Source organism: Protopterus annectens, chromosome 8.part1, assembly GCF_019279795.1.
Source record: "Protopterus annectens isolate FY-2018-M chromosome 8.part1, PAN1.0, whole genome shotgun sequence".
NCBI classification, from domain to species: Eukaryota; Metazoa; Chordata; order Ceratodontiformes; family Protopteridae; genus Protopterus; species Protopterus annectens.
This window is the reverse complement of record NC_056742.1, coordinates 542,984,544-543,009,125: the sequence shown is the minus strand read 5'-3', so window position 1 is coordinate 543,009,125 and position 24,582 is coordinate 542,984,544. Positions and strand designations below refer to the sequence as shown.

At 38.1% G+C, this 24,582-nt stretch overlaps 1 protein-coding gene and 1 long non-coding RNA gene across 2 annotated transcripts in view; one reads left to right on the top strand and one right to left on the bottom strand.

Annotated features, from left to right (window-relative positions):
* The window catches only part of LOC122810444, a 66,715-nt gene extending 43,994 nt beyond the window's left edge, over window positions 1-22,721 (top strand). The window contains exons 2-4 of the long non-coding RNA XR_006366102.1: window positions 15,902-15,978; window positions 21,907-21,979; window positions 22,397-22,721. This is a non-coding gene — a long non-coding RNA (uncharacterized LOC122810444). The remainder of the gene's footprint in view (window positions 1-15,901; window positions 15,979-21,906; window positions 21,980-22,396) is intronic.
* CRISPLD2 (cysteine rich secretory protein LCCL domain containing 2) overlaps window positions 1-24,582 on the bottom strand; it is a 561,942-nt gene that overhangs the window by 455,335 nt on the left and 82,025 nt on the right. Inside the window, exon 2 of the mRNA XM_044082062.1 lies at window positions 16,852-17,149. Within this exon, the coding sequence (XP_043937997.1) occupies window positions 16,852-17,076 (225 nt within the window). The 5' untranslated portion in view covers window positions 17,077-17,149. The remainder of the gene's footprint in view (window positions 1-16,851; window positions 17,150-24,582) is intronic.

Here is a 24,582-nt window from a genome sequence, read left to right as displayed (position 1 = left end):
TCTTAGATTTGATTTACACGTCCACAACAGCATTAAGAAAACCCATCAAAAACTACAGCAATCTTAGATTTGATTTACACGTCCACAACAGCATTAAGAAAACCCATCAAAAACTACAACAATCTTAGATTTGATTTACACGTCCACAACAGCATTAAGAAAACCCATCAAAAACTACAACAATCTTAGATTTGATTTACACGTCCACAACAGCATTAAGAAAGCCCATCAAAAACTACAACAATCTTAGATTTGATTTACACATTCACAACAGCATTAAGAAAACCCATCAAAAACTAGGCACCTTACACAGAGTAAAGAAATTCCTTACTACCTCTGCCAAGGTAACTCTAGCTACCACTTTCCTCTTACCCACTCTCCTATATGGAGCTCCTATCATGACCAACCTACAAGCCTCACTTAGTTCTAAGCTTGAATACTGCTATAACAAATTTGCCAGATTTGATTGCAACAAACCTTACCAAACCCACCACTGTTTAGCACAAAAAAAACTTAACTGGCTCGAGCTTCCTCACCACCTATCATATACTCATTTCACCTTAACCCATAAACTCATCCATACCTCATCCGCCTACACAGCAATGAAACCCCTACACCAAAACTATCTTCCAAATCACAGCCTTCAGTCAAATATTAAACAACTGCTTACTATCTACAAACCACAAAAGGTTGCTGGGGTTAGTCTGTGTTCCAATAGTGTAGCTACAACGTGGAATGAAATTCCTATATCAGCTGAGTCTGTCTTACAACTTCAGCATTTCAAACCACCACTAAAAGATCTCCTCTCTGCCTTATGGCTTTGTTCCTGCTCCTTGCCTAGGGCATAGCTCTCTTACCACCCTTCATCACCTTTCTTACACTGCCCTTCAAAGCTCTAAATCATTTAACCTATTGATCCCCTTCTAATACCTCACTTTACTGTACTTCTTAAACTACCATATATACATCTAATAAGTAAAACCAAATTACTATTCCATCACTACTTCTCTATTAACTTTTAAACTTGCTTATCTCTTTTACTACATCATTCTATTCTATTTCTAAAATTACTCCTACCTATCTTATATACAATTCTATCTGTAAAATCTGAGTACAAGACTTGTAAATGTAATGTATATGAATATCAATACAAATTTTGTTTTACTTTTATGCAACGTATTCACTGAAAATGCATTATAAAATGTGGTATTATAAATACTGCTTGCATTAAAAATGATACCGTGGAGTTTTTCCTCCCTGGGCCTTTACTGAAAAAGAGCACCTGTGCCCGGTCTGACTTTCACAGTAAATAAATGTCAGTAAATAAATAAAATAAATTGTGGTTGTTTGGTTGTTGTGGAGGTAGTGGTATGATGATTGGCAAATGTGGAGTGCAACTACAGTAACATGTTTGACAATGATGCAGATGCTCCGATGGGGTATATAGGGATTGCCCTTTTCAGTGGAAAATTTACTGTGGTTGCAGATGCTGCGATGGGGTAAATAGGGATTGCCCTTTTCAGTGGAAAGTTTACTGTGGTAGCAGATGCTGCAATGGGGTATATAGGGATTGTCTTTTTCAGTGGAAAGCTTACTGTGGTAGCAGATGCTGCAATGGGGTATATAGGGATTACCCTTTTCAGTGGAAAGGTTACTGTGGTAGCAGATGCTGCGATGGGGTATATAGGGATGTTCCTTTTCAGTGGAAAATTTACTGTGATAGCAGATGCTGCGATGGAGTATATAGGGATTGTCCTTTTCAGTGGAAAATTTTCTGTAGTAGCAGATGCTGCGATGGGGTATATAGGGATTGCTCTTTTCAGTGGAAAATTTACTGTGGTAGCAGATGCTGCGATGGGGTATATAGGGATTGCCCTTTTCAGTGGAAAGTTTACTGTGGTAGCAGATGCTGCGATGGGGTATACAGGGATTGCCCTTTTCAGTGGAAAGTTTACTGTGGTAGCAGATGCTGCGATGGGGTATATAGGGATGTTCCTTTTCAGTGGAAAGTTTGCTGTGGTAGCAGATGCTGTGATGGGGTATATAGGGATGTTCCTTTTCAGTGGAAGGTTTGCTGTGGTAGCAGATGCTGTGATGGGGTATATAGGGATCGTCCTTTTCACTGGAAGGTTTACTGTGGTAGCAGATGCTGTGATGGGGTATATAGGGATTGTCCTTTTCACTGGAAAGTTTACTGTGGTAGCAGATGCTGCAATGGGGTATATAGGGATGCTCCTTTTCAGTGGAAAGTTTACTGTGGTAGCAGATGCTGTGATGGGGTATATAGGGATGTTCCTTTTCAGTGGAAAGTTTACTGTGGTAGCAGATGCTGTGATAGGGTATATAGGGATCGTCTTTTTCACTGGAAGGTTTACTGTGGTAGCAGATGCTGTGATGGGGTATATAGGGATTGTCCTTTTCACTGGAAAGTTTACTGTGGTAGCAGATGCTGCGATGGGGTATATAGGGATTGTCCTTTTCAGTGGACAGTTTACTATGGTAGCAGATGCTGCGATGGTGTATATAGGGATTGTCTTTTTCAGTGGAAAGTTTACTGTGGTAGCAGATGTTGTGATGGGGTATATAGGGATTGCCCTTTTCAGTGGAAAGCTTACTGTGGTAGCAGATGCTGCGATGGGGTATATATGGATTGCCCTTTTCCATGGAAAGTTTACTTTGATAAAATCTGGAATGTTATAATGGAAGAAGAAAGTAACATCTGACACTGTAGTGAGTGTGTGTGTGTGTGTGTGTGTGTGTGTGTGTGTGTGTGTGTGTGTGTGTGTGTGTGTGTGTGTGTGTGTGTGTGTATGTGTGTGTGAAATCTTTTTTTCTTTCCTTCCCCTCCTCTATTCCCCCCTTCTCATTCTTTTTCCCTAATTTCAAATCCCACTCATTACTCGTTCCTCTTAACCTTTCCTCTATCTTTAGTCAACTAAGATCTACCTACCGACTACCTAAACGGTTCTACCTGACTTCGTCGACAGCGCAGAAGACCGACAGCGGAATTCGGAGCTCCAGAAGATCGAAAACGAAGAAGACCGACGCGAATCGCGGGTTGCAGAACATCGACAATGCAGAAGACCGACACGACGGATGACAACACCAACGCCGAGGATGCCGACATGGGGAAAGGCTGTGTGAGTATGCGGTAGTGACGGAGGCAGGTAAGTGTGGAGATTGACGGTCTGTGGGGATAGGGTTAAGTGAGTTAGGTTAGATAGGGGTGGTTAAGTGAGTTAGGGTTAGGGCGATAGGGGTGGGTTAAGTGAGTTAGGGTTAGGAGCGATAGGGGTGGGTTAAGTGAGTTAGGGTTAGGGAGCGGTAGGGCGGGTTAAGTGAGTTAGGGTTAGGAGCGGTAGGTAAGTGTGCGATAGTGACGGACCTTAGGGTTAGGTAAGGTTTAGTGTGGGCTTGTAAGGATTTTGGTGTGCTTGTGTTGTGTGTGTGGTTTGTGGAATGGGGATGTGTTTTGTTTTTAATAATTGTTATTGTGGTGTGTGCAGTGTATGGGGTTTCGTGTTTGTGTACCGTCGGTTATGTGTGGTTTCGTGTTTATGGACTGTCGAATATGTGGTGTCGGTGATGTGGTTGTCGGTGTTGTGTGGTTTCGGCTATGTCAGGTAGAACCACCTAAACTACACTGCAAACATCCACCTCAGCTAGACTAACGCTATTTAGAACATTACCTCTAGCCTTCCAACATTTCAAATTAGATATACTAACCAACAAAGCTGCCTGTGATTTCAGACTTTCAAACCTAACTGCTTTTATGTCATTCAAGTTATCTTCTAACACTGCAAACTATTCACCTGTATGTAAATGAAATGACTATGTTACCTACACCTGTCAAAGGTTTTCATTTTTTAATTCTCAAATGAAAATGTTAAAGAAATGTTTTACTTTCTATTTTTAAATCACAAATATTTACTTTTACTTCCCTAATGTAAACGTAAATCTAATCCTAGACCTAGTCATTACCAACATGTGAGACTGGTGTTCTACACCTGAAGTCGACGCCTCATTGGTCCAATCCAACCATAAGCTAATTACCCTTGATATCTACATCCCGCCCCCACCCCCCATTAAGGAAACCACAGTAAAAAATGCCTCCAAAGCCAACTTCATGCTTCTTAAGACAGAAGTGGTGAACTTCATGACACCCATGCAGATGGACAACACAGTTACAACTGCTGAATCCTACACAAATGCACTCTATAAGCACTTACATGAGTGCACGGATCGTGCTATCCCAAACAGAACCAAGATGCTATCCTCCAAAAAAAGGAAGCCAATCTGGTGGTCCCCTGCCATAAACAAACTGTACAACAGAAGGAAGAAACTGTTGTAAAAGAGAGTAAAATCCCATGAGTGGAGGAGCTGCCTGGTCAGCCTCAGTAAGAAGCTGAGATCCCTTATAAGATCCTCCAAAGCTAGCTATGAAAACAAAATCACCACTAATTCCAAGGACAACCACAAAGCATTCTATAGCTATGTCAAGAATCTCGGCGGCAACACCCATATCTACTGATGAGGGTAGATAAACGTAGATGAGGGTAAGGTGGTTCACACAGCCTATCTTGACCTCACCAAGGCTTTTGACACTTTCCCCCATTCTGGAATTATAGCTAAACTCACTAAACTAGGTATAAATCCCTACGTCACAAGATGGGTTGCCAACTGGCTCACTGACAGAACCCACACTGTAAAAGTTGCAGACTCCAAATCTGACCTCAAAGCAGTGACAAGTGGAGTACCACAGGGTTCCATCCTGGGACCTCTCCTGTTTGGTATATACTTCTCTGAAGTACAGGCTAACACAAAAGGCCTCTGGCTAATGAAGTTTGCAGATGACTGCAAACTAGGAGCCATAGTCAAGTCCCCAAATGATGTGGACATCCTAGAGAAGGGCTTCACTGAGACAGATGCCTAGTGTCAGAGCCATGGTGTCAAGCTCAATGCCAAAAAGTGCAGTGTCATCCCCTTTGGTAAAAACTCTGTACCCATGAACTATCACATACGCAACAATCTACTTAACACCAAATGCATGATAAGAGACCTTGGGACCCAGGTGGACAGTAGTCTCTCCTTTGATAGTCACATCGCCACAGTAGTCAGGAAGTCCTTCTACATGGCACACCTCATCATAAAAGGGTTCTCATCCAGGAAAAAAGAGGGCATTGTTCCCCTCTACTCAACACTCATTAGACCCATTATAGAGTACAATGCTCCTTTTGGAATGTACCTCACAAGAACATCTGCAGCAGCTGGAAAGGTCACAGAAGTACCTCACAAAGAGGATTACTGGCCTCAAACAAATGCCGTACACTGACTGCCTCAAAAAAACTCCAGCTTTACTCTGTAGCATATTGCATACTCTGAGGTGATCTCTGCCTAACATATAAAGCTATGTCAAACCCAAAGCTGTTGGACATGCTACACCTAAAGAGATCCCAATCCCTCCGAGCTACATGCTCTAGGGACCTAAACCTTGTCACCACAATAAACAGGACATGCTGGAAGGATAGATTCCTGTTCCAGAGACTTCCCATACTCTGGAACAGGCTACCCATCTATGTCAAGCAAAGTTCTTCATTAGCACTCTTCAAGAAAAATCTTGATGAGTGGATGGGAAATAGGAAATACACCCCAGGGATCACTTCTGTGTCTCTGCTCAACAGTGAGACAGGAAAATAACTTTCTTGGGTGGCATAGGCCAGGGAACCTTGTTGGCTATGCTTATGTAGGCCCTTGGGCCTATAGCCTAGTACCTACATATGAACCTATGAACCTATAAACTTATAAATGACCATTGTACCAATGCATATCTCAAATGTTTTATATATTTTTAACTGTACTTGTTTGTGGAGCTTTTCTCCCTGGGCCTCCACTGAAAATGGGTTCCTGATCCAGTCGGACTTTCCCGGTCAACAAATGCCAAATAAATAAATAAATAATACGTAGGTAAGTTGTCAAGCATGCATTTTGCATTGACACCTCCTGCTTTGCATGAATAATATTTTCTTTACTTTATATTATTTAAAATTATTCTGGAAAGTGATATTTACATTTGAAATGCCTACAGAAAGTAACACTTGACACTGTACTAAGTGTGTGTGTGTGTGTGTGTGTGTGTGTGTGTGTGTGTGTGTGTGTGTGTGTGTGTGTGTGCGTTTGTGCGTGTGTGTGCGTGTGCGTGTCCGTGTGCGTGTGTGTGTGTGTGTGTGTGTGTGTGTGTGTGTGTGTGTGTGTGTGTGTGTGTGTGTGAAGGCAGCATTTGTCATTACAGTCCTTTACTCTTCTGGCTTTAGCTATGACATGTTGCTTTGCATTTTATCAGATAATACACTTTAAGAGCTATTGTGAGATACCTTTTTACATAATACAGACTGAAGACAAAAATGATTTGGGAAAAGATAATAAAGCAACCTAAGGTTATCATGTAATACCCTTTCTATGCAATAGTCAGTAAAACTAAGCCTGCTTTTGTACAATAAGTATTAATGCACACCGCATGGGGAGATAAAGTGTTCCAAGTGGAGCTGTCCAAAATATCCTTGCATTTTATCATTGTGGGAATCACAGCACAGTACTCTAAAATAAATCATGACATATCCAAACTGTGAAATGTTGCTTTTCCTATAACTAGCACGAATGGGAGCTCACAAGTTCTGTTATTATTTATTTATTTATTTATTGACATTTGTTAACTGGGTTCTACAACTGGGCAGTAGCCCATTTTCAGTGGAGACCTAAGGAGAAAAGCTCCCGATTACAAACAATTTACAGTTTAAAAATTCACACTCAAACCATTTATAGTATATATATATATATATATATATATATATATATATATATATATATATATATATATATATATAAAACCAATTCACAATCCAAGATAGTAAAAAAGTAGACCTACATTCAGTCAAAAAGTAAAAAGTAAGAAGCATACACATTGCAATAAACAAGTAGCATTTGTACAAAGAGATATAAAAATATACATCAAAATTTTAAGTCTTCAGTTTTGTGATGTTGTTCTTGGAAACTTCTGAAATATTCAGAGTAGGGAGGGGAGAGACTTAACTGCAGCCGTCTCATTTTGCATTGTACTTTATAGCAATAGAGAAGTAATATAATTCCAGACAGTACCATCTGGTATTGTAATACTTTTCTGAATAAACTTGCAACATTCTGCTTTGCATTTTATCAGACAGAACACATATTGCTAACAATATTAATATTCTGTGATAGTAAGTGCTACCTGTAGTCTTCAACTGATAGGATTAAATGGGCACCAACTTACAGGAAGCAGGACACTCCAGTCTACAGATGGTCTTTTGAGCAAGAATTATAAGGCCAAAACCTGATAATTAGTGCAGGAAAATCTCTTGTATTCATTTGTCACAGTGGCTGTGCATCTTTTATGCATTTCTTGATACAAATAAGAATTAAATATTCCAAATTACTTAGTAGGGGTTGTAATTCTGCTTAAATAAAGGACAGCTTTATTCGGTTATAAATATTTATCCATTATAAAAAAACAAAATTAAGCCATGTAGTATCACTATTTGTGTGTGAAAACTACAAATAAGACATTGAGCATTACAATACATAAGCTCAAGATGCAATCTCCAGAAACTCATTCCAATGATCAAAATTCAACAAAATTGAAAAATAATCTATGCCCCAATGGCACAGATCAAAAGAAGGGCATAGGAGACGAGCCTCCTGTACCCCAGCACTCCAGACTAAGCAAGTGATTCCAGACAGAACAAGGACTGGAGAAATGAGGGACAGCAGAAATCGACTTGCATTAAACTTCATAAAAGATTATTTGCTACCAGCACTATACTGTAAGAAAAAAAGGAGACAGTCGAGATGAGTACAGGAGAGGCTGGCATCATGATCAATCAGTTCTGTATATCTTTATAACACAAGTACTATTTCAGAGAATAAATATGACTGCATTTATCAGAAATTAGTTGGTTATTGTCATAAACTTCTAGTATATAAAAAACTGCTATCTGGGTCAAAGTTCTGTTATTTGAGTAAATATATCAGCTAAGCCAGAACATTTTTAAGTTGTGTGACAAAACACGTGCAACACATATCTCACAAAGCCAGTGTGCCGAACAGTCATAGCCCTTAAGACTAAACAACACACCTGATACACTTGCAATAGGTGACTCTATCATCAGGCACACTGACGTCCCGCTCACCAGGCTGAAGAAGGAGAGGGTCACGGTGAGCACCCTGTCGGGAGCTAGGATCCGCCACATAACACAAGCACTCAGGTCACTCCAAGGCAAGTACAAATATGACTCAGTCATTGTCCATGCTGGTGTGAATGACCTGAGACGTACCTCCCTGGACTACATGAAAAGAGACATAGAGGAGCTCTCTGAGCATGTAGCCCAGGCCGGTATGACCCCGACCTTGAGTAGCATCTTACCCTCACCAAGAATGATGCCACAATATGAAGACAAGATGATCAATTTCAACAATTGGCTTAAGTACTGGTGTCATTCAAAGGGGATCCAATGCCTGTCAGCTTGGGATGATATGCTCGACAAGCCACGATGCTTCGCTAGGGACGGCTTGCACCTGTCACCCTGGGCTTTCGGATATTGGCAAAGGCTCTTGCTACCCCATAGTGCCTTTTTAGGCAAGGCTCAAAAGACAAACCCACCTCCATAGGTATCACAAGGAATAAGAAACTAAGAGTAATGCTACTCAACGCCAGAAGTCTAAACCTCAAGATGCACGCACTCGAAACTCTCCTTAGCATGGAGAACATCGATATCTGTGCAGTAACAGAAACCTGGTTCAGGGCTCCCGAGAGCACCCCAGCACTACCAGGTTATACCTCATACCATGCTTTTTGGCCCCAAAACTTGGACCGAACCACAAAAGGAGGGGGAGTATCGATATTCGTCAAAGATACCCACACCTCCAGGTTGGTGGCAAAGCACGAAGCATCAGAGACTATCCATGTGCAACTAACAGTGGGTAAAACTGCCTTCCAGTTTATAGCCTGCTACAGACCACCTTCCCAAACCCAGGAACCCCACTCGGTCTTCCTGAGAACACTGGAAAATATGAAGGTCTCTCCAAACACCATTATATTGGGTGACTTCAACTACCCAAACATAGACTGGGAGCATTACTCTAGCTCCAACACCCTAGTCCAAAGGTTCCTAGAATTTATAAACTCAAATGCTATGGAACAACTTGTTACCACTCCCACAAGAGGGGAAAACATACTGGACCTGATCATCACCAACATGGGGACTCTATGCTCTAGACCAGAAGTGTATCCCTCACTGGTAAGATCAGACCATAAACTAATCTCACTGGATATTCACATCCCGACCCCACCCCTGCCCAGAAAACCACAGTGAAAAACTTCTCTAAAGCAAATTTCACACTCCTAAAACCGAGGTGGAATCCTTCAAAGCCCCGGCCTGTGGAAAATACGGCCCAGACCACAGAATCCTTTATAAACGCATTCTATGAACACCTTCAGGAATGCATGGATCATGCGATCCCAAATAAAACCAAGACCCAATCCTCCAAAGGCAGGCGTCCTGTCTGGTGGACCCCAGCCATAAACAAACTATACAACAGAAGGAGGAAGCTACTAAATGATAGAGCAAAATCCCAAAAGGGAAGGCATCACTGATCAGTATTAGCAAAAACTACGGGCACTCATAAAATTGTCTAAGGCCAGCTTCGAGAGAAAAATTGCACAGGACACTAAGGATAATCACAAGGCTTTCTTTAGTTATGTTAGGAACCTGGGTGGTAATTCCCAGATATGCTCAGAATTAGTCCAAAATGACAAAAATACACCAAACCCACAGACATTGCCAACATCCTAGCTGACAGGTTCAGCGCAAACTTCTCCCCTCCCCACCAAAAGGGCAAATATCTATCCCAGCAGAGTGCTGCCCCCCTGACATCTCAGATGCTCAGGTAAGAGCCGTCCTCTCCAAAGCAAAAAACACAGCATCAATGGGACCAGACGGTGTCCCGGGCTGTGTCCTACATGAACTCCAAGAAGAGCTAAACCCAAACATAAAACTACTGTTCAATCTCAGCCTTACTACAGGATATGTGCCCAAAGAGTGGCGTACAGCAACAGTGGTCCCACTCCATAAAGGTGGTGCCTCAACGGAGCCTGGAAACTATCACCATCAGCATCAAAGTAAACTGACATTCAGTCACTTACAGTTAACTTTCAGACAAATGCGAATGGCTCACAACCCCATTTTATCAAAACAAGTATAATTTTGGTTGAAATTCTGAAAATGGACTGGGACAGAAATGAAACCACAGAGAAAACTGGATTAGTTCCACTAGCTCACTTTGATTCCTGGCAGACCATGTCACAACCTTTAGCACAAGGGGGTAGGAAAGAGAATGACGACAACCCATAGAAATACACCATCCATGACCCCTTGCTGAATGACCATGTTCTGTGATTCTGACACACGCAGCCATGAAACAGATTTGGGCATGGCCATAAAACTGCACAGATTGCAGCACACACAGCAACTTGAAAGGTTTCTGTGATTTTTTTTTTCCTGCAGGCCAATTTCTATCCCATTGTTACTGTCAAAGCTTCTTTTGGATTATTAATAAAATGACCTCTGCATTGAAAAATGATTGGTATCCACTGTGTTGTCAGATATGCTTTTCAGAAGAGTCAGACTAATCTAGTCTTGATGGTTTTGTTTGGATTGTGAAATCTAGTAGTTGGTATGCAGGTGCACAGTTATGGTCCGCTAATGATTGTCAGTAGATTTTTACGTGCCGAGTTTCTGGCCCTGACCCACAACCTTCAACGAAGGTACACCCATTCACGCATGTCTCCACACAGAAGACGCTCTAGCTGAGAATCGAATGGGACAGCGTCTTACTGTGAGGTGACAATGCTACCGCAGCACCACCACCGCACAGTATGTTTAAATAATCCAAAGGCTGTAATCCAGCACATCCTGTTTTGTTCACCTGTGCAGAACACCTTCAGATTTTTTTCTCTTATTTCCCTAGGTTTTGATTACTAGACTATCTAGCTGGATTGAAGCCCATTTTGAGTGGAAACCCTGGAAGAAAAGTTCTAATAAATAATAACAATGTGTAATCTAGATTTATAAAAATTAAAAACAAAAAATAAAAATTCAAATTTAACTGCGTACAATAGAAGGAGTTGTATGTAGTAAGGGTAGTATGTCTATTTTCAAAAGCAGTACCAAATATAAATACAATATAATTGCCATACAATACAACAGCAAAATGAATCACAGTAATGTATTCTGTTTCCATTCACACAGGACAGCAGCAGTAACACAGAGCAGTTTAGAGCCAGAGTAACAATGTTATGCTGAGACATGATAGTACTCAGCTCTGCGGGGTTTATACAGCATGAAAACTCAACTCTGATATTTTTAGCATGCATCACAGTTAATATGGTGAACTCATCGATTGCTAGAAAATGTTGTAGTTGACTGGGCTGTTTGGCTGTGCCTTAGTACAAGACAGACTTCCTTAGGAAAATATGATTATGAGGGATACCCCACATAAGGCTTTTAAAATATTGTTGGAAACTATCATATGATACTATATTGCTCAATTAAAAAATAAAAATAAAAATAAAAATCAGCATTTAGCACGGTAGTACTTTTTTGACTGGAGCCATAATACATTGCTTTACATTCTATCAAATAAAACACATACTCTTATCAATTTAGTGTTGTTATGTAGTCATAACTGCAATTTTCAAATGTCCAAAATGTAACAATTTTCTTTGTGTGTTACTATAAAGGATGAGCAACATATAGCATTTGTAAATGTTTAATAATACCAATATTTGATAATGTACTGTTAAAAAATAAATATGGCAAGCATACTGTCAGTAGCATAACATTGCTGTCTACTAACTTCTGTTCTCGGCTATCCCATGAGGCCATTTTTCTGACTCGAGTGGAGACATTTTACCTTGCACTTGCAATGACTATAGAAACCAGCATTTAACATTGTACTGTTAAAATGGGGAATATGTTACTAAGAGTACAACACCAGTGTGTGCCCACAGTCTGTATTCTGTGATCCTTCAGTGGGAGATGTATGATTGCAACAATGAGAATTTGTATTTAAAATGAATATAGAACTCAACTTGTGACACTGTACTATTAAAAAAAATTATAAAAAGCAATATTTGGCATTGTATTACTTTTCTTACTGGAGTTATAACAAGGGCAAAGAAAGTTCTCTTCATGCCAGTTCACATTAATTAATCAATGCATACACCCCTTTACTCAAAACCCTCTGTGGGAAACTCTTCAAATAGCTTCAAAATAAGCAATAACAATGCACTAACCCCAGAAGACCCAATTTTGACACAAATATCAGTGAAAAAGGATTCCCTAAATTAGTATCATTCTGCTAGAACAGGCTTCCCGGAGATGGAAGGCAGCAACAAGCACTGTTATCCTTCCAAACTGAGCTCAGAGATTTTCTTTTCATAGAATACAAATGGAATTGCTTTAGGGATATTGGACAGACACGTTATGATGCAATTTATACCTCATGATGCAAATATGTGGAACCTACACAAACCAAGAGCTTGTTTATAATGTTATTTTTTAACAACTATAACATTTATGTCTTATCTGCAATACTAATATAATTAATTTTTATATGTATATTCTGTAACTAATTGTATCCTAGGTATGTTCTTTAAGACAGCAGGAGCCCATGCTGTGTTTGTAAAGGGTGCTGTGGCTAGCTCAATTACCCAGTTAAGACATAAATACATAGATACATACATATATAAATAAATAAGATAAAATAGTCTGGGCAACAGATATGGATCAAAGATAGTGCTCTCTTATCGGTCAGTCCTTTCCCATAACTTAGTCATATAGAACACAAATGTCCCAGTTGGGTACAATTAGGACTTAATATATTTAAGGTTAAGTTACAAAGTGGAAATTGTAGCACCAAAGGTGTAATATATGTTGCAATATGTTCAATGTTCTAAGTTTTTATATTACGAAAGCAGAGCATTGTTTTAGTAAAATAATTTGTAAACCTATCTCTGATATAACAACAAAGTCAGTAGATAATGCACTGTACAAACATTCTTTAGTTTGTGTTACATTTACAAAGTTCCATTTTGCTATTATTGAGAGAATTATCCCCAATCTTAGAGGCATTATTTGGGAAACTAAGTTGGAATATACAGAGTTAAACTGGTAACTAAAACTAAATGCCATGAATCCACCAGGATTAAATGACAATTGTTTAATTGTTTCTGTCCTACAAATGAGGGCAGTGAAATTATAAATATGATGAGGTATTTTTTTATATTTGTGAACATATACATTAATGACATATTTTATATCCATGAATTTAGTTGACTATTTGTCAAATATTTATTTATCCACACAGTTGGATTTATTGATGTTCTTCTATATTTTATGTGGTACACACACATTATAAAATAAGATTTAGTAACAAGTGGCATGCAGGCATTGTTTTGGGTTTATTTTATTCCATTTTTGAGTAGGGATTGTTTTTTAAATTTTTATATGTCACTATGCTCTATATGTGAGAGTATTTATTAATATTTTTAATATTCTTAATATTTTATAACAAAAACATATTTGGACAATTTTAAAACATGTATATTTATATATTCTATGGTAATTTATTCATATGCAGAGCACTTTTTTAGTTTTCACACAATTCCCTTGGTTCGTTTAGTATTAGTACTTTCTAATGGGTTGCTTCTGAGATTTCCAGTTGATGGGTCAACTAATTACTATCTAATTTGACTAATAAAATTGCTATGACTGTTTTGAAGGATATGTATATAATGAGGTCAAATATTTTTGTTTAGTTATGATAAAGCCCTTGTAGTAGAAGGGACGAAAGTGTTCAACTTAAATTTATGTCTCATCTAATTTTACATTAAAGTTGTATATTCAAAAATTCTTCACATCATTCTCCCTGGTAATAGTTGGATTCCTTTACATATCTTTTTCATGGTTCCTAGTTGGGCTACTTCCAAACATCCATGCTTAATCACATATCACTCAGCATCCACAGTAAATCATACTTTAAAAATATGGCTTCTGCATTTACTGTCAGTAAAAATATTTAACTGGGCTATAAAATTATATATTTACCAATAATAACTAAAACAACATAATTAATTACTGTTTATGTTATCATCAGTTTCTTCTTATACACATACATTCATTAGTAAACATAACTAGTACACCTAGTTTTGTCTATAAATATTGCTTTGTTGATTGTGGAAAAACTAATCCAAGGAGTAGAAATATGTTGTACACTAGGAATTTATTTTAAATGTATCTCTAGATATGGCATTGACCTTTCAGACAGTATTACTGACACTAAACACTGTAAATTACAACTCATTGTTACTCCATTTCTGCTGAAAAGTAAACAATCCATGGTTAATGCATTAACACCTGCCATGAGTCAGTTAATAAGGTGTCAGATTCCTGTGTGCTGGCAGCCTAGATAGCAATTGATTGGATATCACTGTTGCATATAACTGTAAGAAAAAATTCTTTTAGATTATACAAGTAAAATCTTTTGTCTTATTAGGCTAATTTAAATAACTTTCGCACATTTAAGCTGGTTAAATGTGGCACTGAATATACCACAAATTCAAAGCTGCAACTAAGTTACATTGTAACAAAAGCACTTTTACTTGTTTGTCTTTCAAGCACTATAGGCAGCCCACACAAACAGAACAGCAGGCCTGGAATGGAACTGGATATAACTGGCACTTTAAGTGTGAATGAATTAACAGTCTTTGCATTCTCTGTAGAGAAAACATAATAAAAAAAAGAGAAGTAAGTCCTGTCCGGTTGTTGTTTAGCCCTAATATTGAAAGGCAACACAAGAAAAATATGGAAGCATATAGTATAAAATATAGTAATTACACTGATTGGAACTGAATTGTTCCAGGTTTTATAAACTAGATTAAAAAGAAAGGTGCTGGAAATACATCTGTATTACAGTAGTGCAATGAAATAACAAATCTGAATTTTAGAAATTCAAGAATAATAGAAAGCAACTAAACAATAGTTATATGCCAGCAAATTTTACATTTACATTATTTCAGCATCCCAGTTGTTCCTACAAATAATTAAAACAGGCTGGGCAGGACATTACTTGCTTAATGGTTGCATTGGCAGTAGTAATATAATGTGTAAGGCTAGGGTTATGGTTAGGCAAGCACACAAGTAAGGTAGGCAGGGGCTGTGTAAGGCTAGGGTTAGCAGACATGAGTAAAATGGTACAAGGGGCAAAGCTCTTATGAGTCATTCAGTGTTTTATTACCCTCTCTATTTTTATTTATATGTATATAAAATGCATGGTCATGGGGCCTTCCTTGAATTACATGTTTATTTGATTTGTTTGATTTTTATTGCCATAGATATTTTCATCTGTTTTGTTTTAGTTAACAGTAACATGACATTGGCATTGCACTATAGTCTTTTTCTTGAAATTTCAGTGTTCTGAGAAGTCACCTATTACAGTAAATGTTGTTGTTTACATTGCTCAGTTCCACTATGTCTCCTCAAAACAACCAACATAAAATCATAATTACTCAGCAAAAGATGATAACATTTCACAAGCCTGACAACAAATTAAGTTGGAAGATATTATCAAATGCATTACAATATGAACAAATGTAAAAATGTAAAAAAGCATTATGCCCTCCCTGTCCTTGTGTGAGGGATTTCATCCCTGCCCACTTAGTTTATTATTGTCACTCTGAGGTCACTGCAGCACAGAGAAAGAACAATCACTGAGAGGGTAAGCAAAGTCCTTCTTGTTTTTTTTTTTCAAGGAGACTGTGAGATGGACCACCCACAAAAGGAAAACAAATGACCTTCGGCATCCGACTCATGTGGACTTAAAGGAAAGGTAACATAACCAAAACTCAAACTGGTATGTTGGAGAAACTGAAATACAAATGTATGTGATCCAAGCAACAGCACAGAAGTAACTTTTTGATGGTATTTAATATTATGTTAAGTGCCCACTGCACACACAACAGTATAATATAATCTCTTGGACGTGTAACAGTACAGTGCCACAAGTTATATGTAACTCAGAAGTATATTAAATTTAAAAACTATGACGTATAAGTAGAACAAATCTGTCAACAAGACATATTGGTCAATCTTGCTTATTCTGAAAAAAATGCCAGTAGCATATCTGCTACTAATAACTAAGGGTATAATGTTTACAAGTTTGGTGGTACTCTATAGTCATTTATGTAAAACACTCTGCAAAAAACACTTCAAAAGTAAACCATATTATCTTGTTAAGTATATTCATCTTTCTTGACCTGTATGCATGCAAGTATTGCTTAAAAACAATCTTTACTTTCATCAAAGCTGAATAAGACAAAATCATTATGGCAGTAAATCAACAGCCAACTCCACAGGATTGCTATTTTTTTTTGTTCTGCATCTGGAGGTGTACCACAAAAAATGAATATTTTCCATTCTTTAAGATCATTTGTACTGATAACCAATTTAATATCAGTTTTTTATGTATACAGCTAGTGAAAACAAAAGAAGAAGCCCTATGGGTATTAAAGGGTTGTACAGTGGTAAGATACGAGGTTAATTGCAGGTCACTGACAATTGAATATTAGAAGCAGAAAGTAGATCTTGTCCTTCTTAAATAATATTATAATATAAATCATAAAAGACAGTGAAAATATAATCAGCAGGTGCATGCTTTTGCTTATTATGCAAAGAGCAACAGCCATTAAGGGAAAGTACTCACCATGTACTCCATGTTAGAAGCGGAAGGGTACACCTCACCCCGTAACTTATTATGGAGTTCTAACACCTCGAGTTTATCCGAGATGGCAATGGCACGTTTACCTCTAGAATGTGGCTCTTGATATTTCTTTAATATGGCTTCCAGGTCTGTGACATTAGGTAGAATAAAACAACTGGTCTCTTGTGCAAGAAATGCTAATCCAACAGGAAGGAAGAACCAAAACATTGTGTGATAATATTCTTTGTCGACTCAGTGCACAGCAAAAGTAAAATGAGGTGCTTGTTTTCTTCAAACAAATCTGCAAAGGTAATAAAGAGTTATTACTGGCCTTTGTTGTGCTTATGCAATCCACAAAATTATCACTAATTTTGTCTTTTTTTAATTATTATTTTTTATATTTCAAGAAGGATACAGTGTAGCAGGTTTTCAATGGCATAGTAAATTCAACCACATATATAGTTTTGAAACATGTTTTCAGTGTAACATGGCGTTAATCCTGGTATTCCAAATGATACCATGCTACAGTCTTACAAGTGATATTCTTGCAACTAAAAGAGAACATAATTCTCACATATCAAATTTTAAATTTCAAGGCCACAGTGTATCTAAACATGTGACTCCTATGACAAATATTTGTCAGCAGAGTGATGGACATATTCCAGAAATCCTGCAAATTTAGACTGCTGTTATTAGGCGAGGGTAATGTAGGCCTGTGATCATAATAACATAAATGATCTCACCCATAATTAACCAAGAATATACTACACAGACTCTTGTCACTTATTCAACTTGTTACACGTACATGCATGCGCACAACCACCATACACACAGATGCACACACACTCGAGCACACATATACACACACACACATAAAATACACAAGTATCCAGTGACAAATTTAAAATGGACAGCATCTGAAAGGGAATACCTGAACTTATTTTATAACTAAAACAAATTTTCAAACTTATTTTGGTATATGAAATTAAATTCTTCAATGGGTAACATAATTAAAGTTTCTGAAGCTGTGGCATCCTATCAGATGATTTCCTCAAAATGTATAACTTATAGTTCTGCTATTTTCTTATGTATGTATCTGTAAACAGTTTGTGCATCTTGATTCAGTATTTTCAAGTTCTTTATTACATTAGTTGAAGTGCAGAGTTAACAAAAGAACAACTAACAACAGTAACTTAAACCTTTTTAATATTCATTCTGATATTGCAAATCCAAAACCTGACATGTTCTCACAAGACAAGCGTCTCTGAATATGTAGTGAAGGAGTTATTACCCTCCCCTTCTAGTTCATGAAGGTTCTGTAGTGGAAGGACACATAATGTTTTGAAATAAAGTGTAAACTTTATCCATAAAGCAGCAGACATCTTCTTTTCCCCACTACAGATTAGTTTGCCACCTACATTAGAAAACATCTGTACAGAAACTTCCTCCGCACACTCCAGTCCAGAGGCTTTTCCCATATCCTGGTAGCACTCCTGAGCACAGACCAGAACAGAGGGACACGAGGGAAGGGAATTCTTCCACAACTATAACTCTCAGTTCATTAACAATGGAGGACAAAACAAGGCCAATCACACTGCATTCCTCACCCTATTCCAATAATTCACTCATATGAAGGCATTCAATGAAAAATTGTCACTAGCAACCTGGTGTCAAGTCAGAACAGCTTCAAACATTGTTGAGAGTCTGAAGAAACACTTTTATTCACATTTGCTAGAGTATAAAGAGCAAAATGCAAACATTTCAAAGTCAATAATCTAAAAGTAGGGAACATTTGAAAAGATCAGTCCCATCAAAAGAACATCATTATTGAACTAAGACAGATTCTCTAAAGAGGATTCCACAGCCAAATCATGGACACCCACACCACATCTCTGAAATTTTAAATACTTCCTGTGATGATTTGAACTCTGATGTCACTGTGAATATATATATATATATATATATATATATATATATATATATATATATATATATATATATATATATATATTTAGTATTGTCTTGTTCTTTTATTATTTATTATTAAATATATTTAAACCTTTCATTGCGGCTCATCTGTGAAGAGATATTTAAGTTTTGAGAGTACCTGCATATTAATTTGGTGACACTGTGTGGGCCACTCCTAACAGCCTTGTTTTTGGTCAAACTACCATTTGTATTACTATTAATATTACACAGTAAAATTGGACACCCTTTGTTAAGGGCCCTGAAGTACCTGATAAGGAGTGACTGGTGGCAGTGGTAACTACCTTATAGGCTGGGCAGAAGGGGCATATCTAGTAAACCTGTGCTAGCCTTTCCCAGGTGTATGTGTGAGTGTAAATCAAACCTCAGAGTGTGTGCGTCAGCTACTTGGGCAGGGACATGAAACACTGGTTGGAGAGGGAGGGTGCTGGAGGCCTTGGCTTGGTCACTTAGCTGAGATGTCAAATCTATAGCTGTGCCAGTAACCACTAATCAAGGAGCCTCAATCTTCACCATTGGCAACAGTGAGGGACATTCATTGAGAGGATGACAAGTACACGCACAAAATTTCCAGATGCAGCTCTCTGCATCAACTGCAATTTCCTTTAAGAGCACACAGAGACCACAGTCAGTCTGGGGTTGGTTTTACCCTCTTTCTCCAGATCACCAGTAAGACTCCTTGATTAGTGGTCCAGTGGAGGGTCGTCATAACCAGTTGTGGGTCGAATGGGTTGAATCAGCTAGTAACCAGTTGTGGGCTGGAAGGGTCAAATCAGCTAGTAATCATACAGTATTAACTAATTAAGCTAGTTATCATACAGTATTAACTAATTAAGCTAGTTATCATACATTTTTAACTTTACAAGATGTTCTCAGAGAGAAGATAATCATATGAAATCTGCAAATCCACACCAAAGTTTCATGTCCCCCTCTACTATCATATGGCAGCTATTATAACTTCCCCTATCAACTGCAATTACCCTTTTCAATCTACTCTGAAAATACCACATTTCAAAGGCAAGAGTGCAAAGGTAATGATAAAATAGTAATTATGTATAACCCTGGACCAAGTGCATCCCAGCTCCACAGTAAAGGAGGTAACTATTTTAGCAAATGTCCTGCTTTCTTTTTTAAATAAGGAAATCAGACAAAAAGATCAGTTTGTTAGTTCCATTTTGTAAGGGAGACTGGCTCCCCGTTCTTAATTCTTCCCAAAATGATGTTTCTCTTTCTTTCTTAAGAAGGAGAGTGGGTGCAAAAGACCACTAACAAATGGAATTAAAAGAAAATAAACACCAGACACTTTCAGAATATTACAGTGCAAAGGGTGCCATCTGCAGTACTTTGCTGTAACATTCTGAGACCTATGCAAATGCAGTGCCAAGTTCCAGTGTTCTGCATTAACACAAGAAACACAGACCCTGTAGACTACTCAGACCCCATAGACTATGGTTACAGCACTTTCTATCATGGAAAACTACTCCCTGATTGACATGAGGGACCCTTTAAAGAATTAAAGGAGCCAAACAATCTACACTATAATATGGAGCAGCTGCCTCAATGTGTCACACAATGCAGACAAGGGACGTACAAGTTACTTGTCCTGCAGTGGCCTCTCTTCTCCATAAGTGCACTTATGTACATCATGCAGCAAAGTGCCCAATGTATGAACACTGATCCCCCCACCTATAGTGCAAGACGATGTTTGGAAAATACAAGTAAAGCTGCACCAGTATTAAGTCTTACATCTGTACACAACCTAAGGAGAGGGCTTTCAATCAGCATGACTGACTGGATATCCTTGGAAAGAGTAAATGACTTGTGCCCACCTACTTATTCTGGCAACAGAGAATTTAAAAATTTCAGTAGATTTCTTCAAACGAAAGCTGGACAGCACTCATCTTCTTCAGCGCTATCTAATCATTTAAAAAGTCTGTCCTTCTACAGTTGCTAGGTATTGGGTAGTTCAGCTTGTTGTTGTGAAATCTCACTTAACAAGCTGCTTCTCTCCTCATTAAAGAAGAATACTCCCCCCAAAAAAAATGTTTGAAGAAGAAAAAGATCTTCTTGGCCAGTAAATACCATTACTCATAATAACCTTTAGCACTGGATGATTAGCAAAGCATTTGCATTTCTTCCCTTGAAGAAGCTTGACTACTGAATCACTAGATCGCCAGAAGCCCTCAATTTTCTTTTACAAGCTGCAAAGAAAAAAACATTATTAAATCAGCTGCTCATTGAGACACCTGAAAGAAGAAGTGGCCCAGGTGACTCCAAGAACTGCCTCTTCATCTGTCACCATAGCACCAATACATGAGGAGAACATGGGGCTCCTTCGGCACCAGAACATAACACCAATACATGAGGAGAACAGAAGGGTCCCTTCAGCACCAGACCATAACACCAATACATGAGGAGAACAGTAGGGTCCTTTCAGCACCGGGCACAAATATTTCTACTTATTCCAAAGGAAAACAAGCAATTTCTGATTTTGTCAACAAAATAACAGTTTTTATTTCTTTATTTTTTGTTTAACATTAATTTATCATAAATGCTGGGGCAGCAGAGTCTGAAGGAGAAAACCTTCTCAGAGTGTTTGTCGGGGGGGTGTATACATATATCACACACACACACACACACACACACACACACACACACACACACACACACACACACACGCACACACACACACATATATATATGTGTGTGTGTGTGTGTGTGTGTGTGTGTGTGTGTGTAGATACATGAAGTTTCCATGATGACAAACAGAATATATGTACACATCTTTAATTAGTATAAGTTTATAATAATTAAGAAAATGCATAGAAGCATCACACAAAGGCTGCAGTAGGTATGTACATAACATGCATATAAATGTGAAAGTGTAAAATGTTTCTTACACTAATGTACCTAGGATACATAATTAACAAGGCATACTTAATTAACATTTTTCTCTCAGTTGGTAGTTTAAGACGATCAGTGTTGATATGAATTTTCTGATAAGCAAGAAGACTGCAGTTCTAATGTGTAGTAATTTTTATTAACTTTGACTCCTTTTTTGTTATAAAACAGAAATTCTAACATGGCCAAAGCATTGCTTAAGGAAAGGTCTGAGACATCCCTGAAAACAAGAGGCAGTTGGGAGGTGAGATACTTAACAAGTTTTAAACTTTTCTGGTCATCTGAGTGGCTGCGTAACATAAATTACAGCTTTTAATGCTGTTTGGTAGTTTCACCAGCACATCCATGGTGACTGCAGTGTGTGTGTGTGTGTGTGTGTGTGTGTGTGTGTGTGTGTGTGTGTGTGTGTGCGCTCGTGCGTGCATGCGTGTGTGTGTGTGTGTGTGTGTGTGTGTGTGTGTGTGTGTGTGTGTGTGTGTGTGTGTGTGTGTATTGTAGTGTGACCTTTTGAAGTAATTACTCCACTTTGTGTATTACAATAATTTTTAAATAAAGCACCTAACAACACCAACAAAAAAACTGTAAGCCAGATTAAAAGCAGTCATATTTGTTGACATATCACATTGCTGATTTTATTAAATTTACACTTTTTCTGTCCCAGGTATAGTCAGACGTCTCAACATCTGTCTCTATTTTGGGGGAATTGCCACCCGGTAGTGTGAATCTTGCCTCAAGATGATTGTCACTGTTGAAGTGACACCCCGACCCCATGTGCAAAATTGGGTTGAGGATGGATGGATGGATGGATGGATTCCTTTTTTCAGTCCTGAGGAAAAAACATGCATGACCAACATACTACTGACAATAATAATTTAAAGAAAGAAGACACACATCTACAACTCCCTTTGTCTAAAGCAAAAATAAATGACCTTGTGTGGCAGAGTTTTGTGATACTGTTCATTAAAATCTAATGATTTTACACTCTCTCTTCGATAGTAAGGTTATATTTTTCCATCATTTTTATTGCTCTTTGTTTTTAAACATAGTGGAAGTAGGAAGAGTTAGGTGTTGATGGTATTTAAACTGTATACTAATTAGATGTCCAGATTTTTAGGTTCATGTTCTTATTTTTCAGGGGCCTTTTTCCTGTTTTAATGTCTGCAGGTTAAGAGGTATGGATGTAACTTGACTGGTTCTTTAAAGCTGTTAACTACATTACATAGCTGAGTACTAGAATATATAATATCTAGCTGAATGCATTGGCGTGTTGCATAAAAAAACTGCTAAAAGTCACCTCATCTATTGCAGCACAAGGTAAACGCCATAATACTTCTGGGTTCAGAGTCTGTCTCACCCCCGCACATGCATACATACACGCAAACACACACACACGCACACACATGTACATATAGATATATATATAATTGCACAACAGTATATCATGGTTTCCATAGTATATATAAGTGAATGCATCAAGACAGTAAGTTAACAACTGCAAAAGCACAGGTCTGCCATGTTGCTCTACATAACTGTTCTTACATGCTATAGTAATTTTCGTTCATCCTGAAGCAAAGGTTAAATGTTTGGCCACAGGATATAAACAGAAGGGGGACATTTTTGGATCAGAAGCAAAGATAGTTTACAAGGTATTAACAAGTTCTTTAGAAACACCTGTTTGGATATATCTTGTTAGTTTATCATTATAGCTTTCAACTTGACAAATCCAGGTCAGCGCCAGTGGCCTCATAAATTAAATCATTCACCTCTTGAGGTTTAAGAGTTTTTTATTTATCTTCATTTAAACACTGTCTTTCTGAGCAAGTTCTCCAAAGAGACTTCAGATATATACATTTCAAGCAAAACATCTTGAATTTATGTTGGACATGAGTTTTTATTACAGAGTAATGCATGTGTGAAAAATGCTTTCAACAGATTTTTAAAAGGGCATTTAATAAGTTTAATTCTTGGAAAAGGGTGCAGGCAAGGCTCATGTGTGCAGTGTGCTTCGAAGGATTCAGCTTGGATTGTCAAGCCTTTCCTCCCTTTTCACAATAAACAGACTTCATGGTGCTTTCCAGGGAAGAAGACAGGCAGAAGTCATACAAAGGACAAATCTCAAACATATTACACTGTCAGTCATTCATTTCACCCAAGATTAAAACAACTTCTGAAAAATATCCTTAATGACATCAACAAGATTCATAACACACTGAACAGCAGCCGGCTTAATAGTGACCCTAGACTGCCCTAATCCCGTAGGCCTACTCTAGCATGTTAACTCATTTATAAAACACACCACACCATCCTTTTAGACTGCCCTGACCCCTGTAGGTTAGTCTAGCATATAAACCCATTTATACAGCACACCACATCATCCTTTTAGACTGCCCTGACCCCTGTAGGTTAGTCAAGTATGTTAACCTATTCATACAGCACACCACAGCATCCTTTTAGACTACACTCACCCATGTAGACCTAGTCTAACATGTTAACCCATTTATACAACACACCACACCATCCTTTTAGACTGCCCTGACCCATGTAGGTTAGTTTAGCATGTTAACCCATTTATACAGCACACCATATCATCCTTTTAGACTGCCCTGAACTGTGTAGGTTAGTCTAGCATGTAAATCCATTTATACAGCACAGCACATCGTCCTTTTAGACTGCCCTGACCCCTGTACGTTAGTCTAGTATGTTAACCCATTTATACAGCACACCAAACCATCTTTTAAGACTGCCCTGACTCCTGTAGGCCGAGTCTAGCATGCAAACCCATTTATACAGTATACCACATCGTCCTTTTAGACTGCCTGACCCCTGTAGGTTAGTTTAGCATCTTAA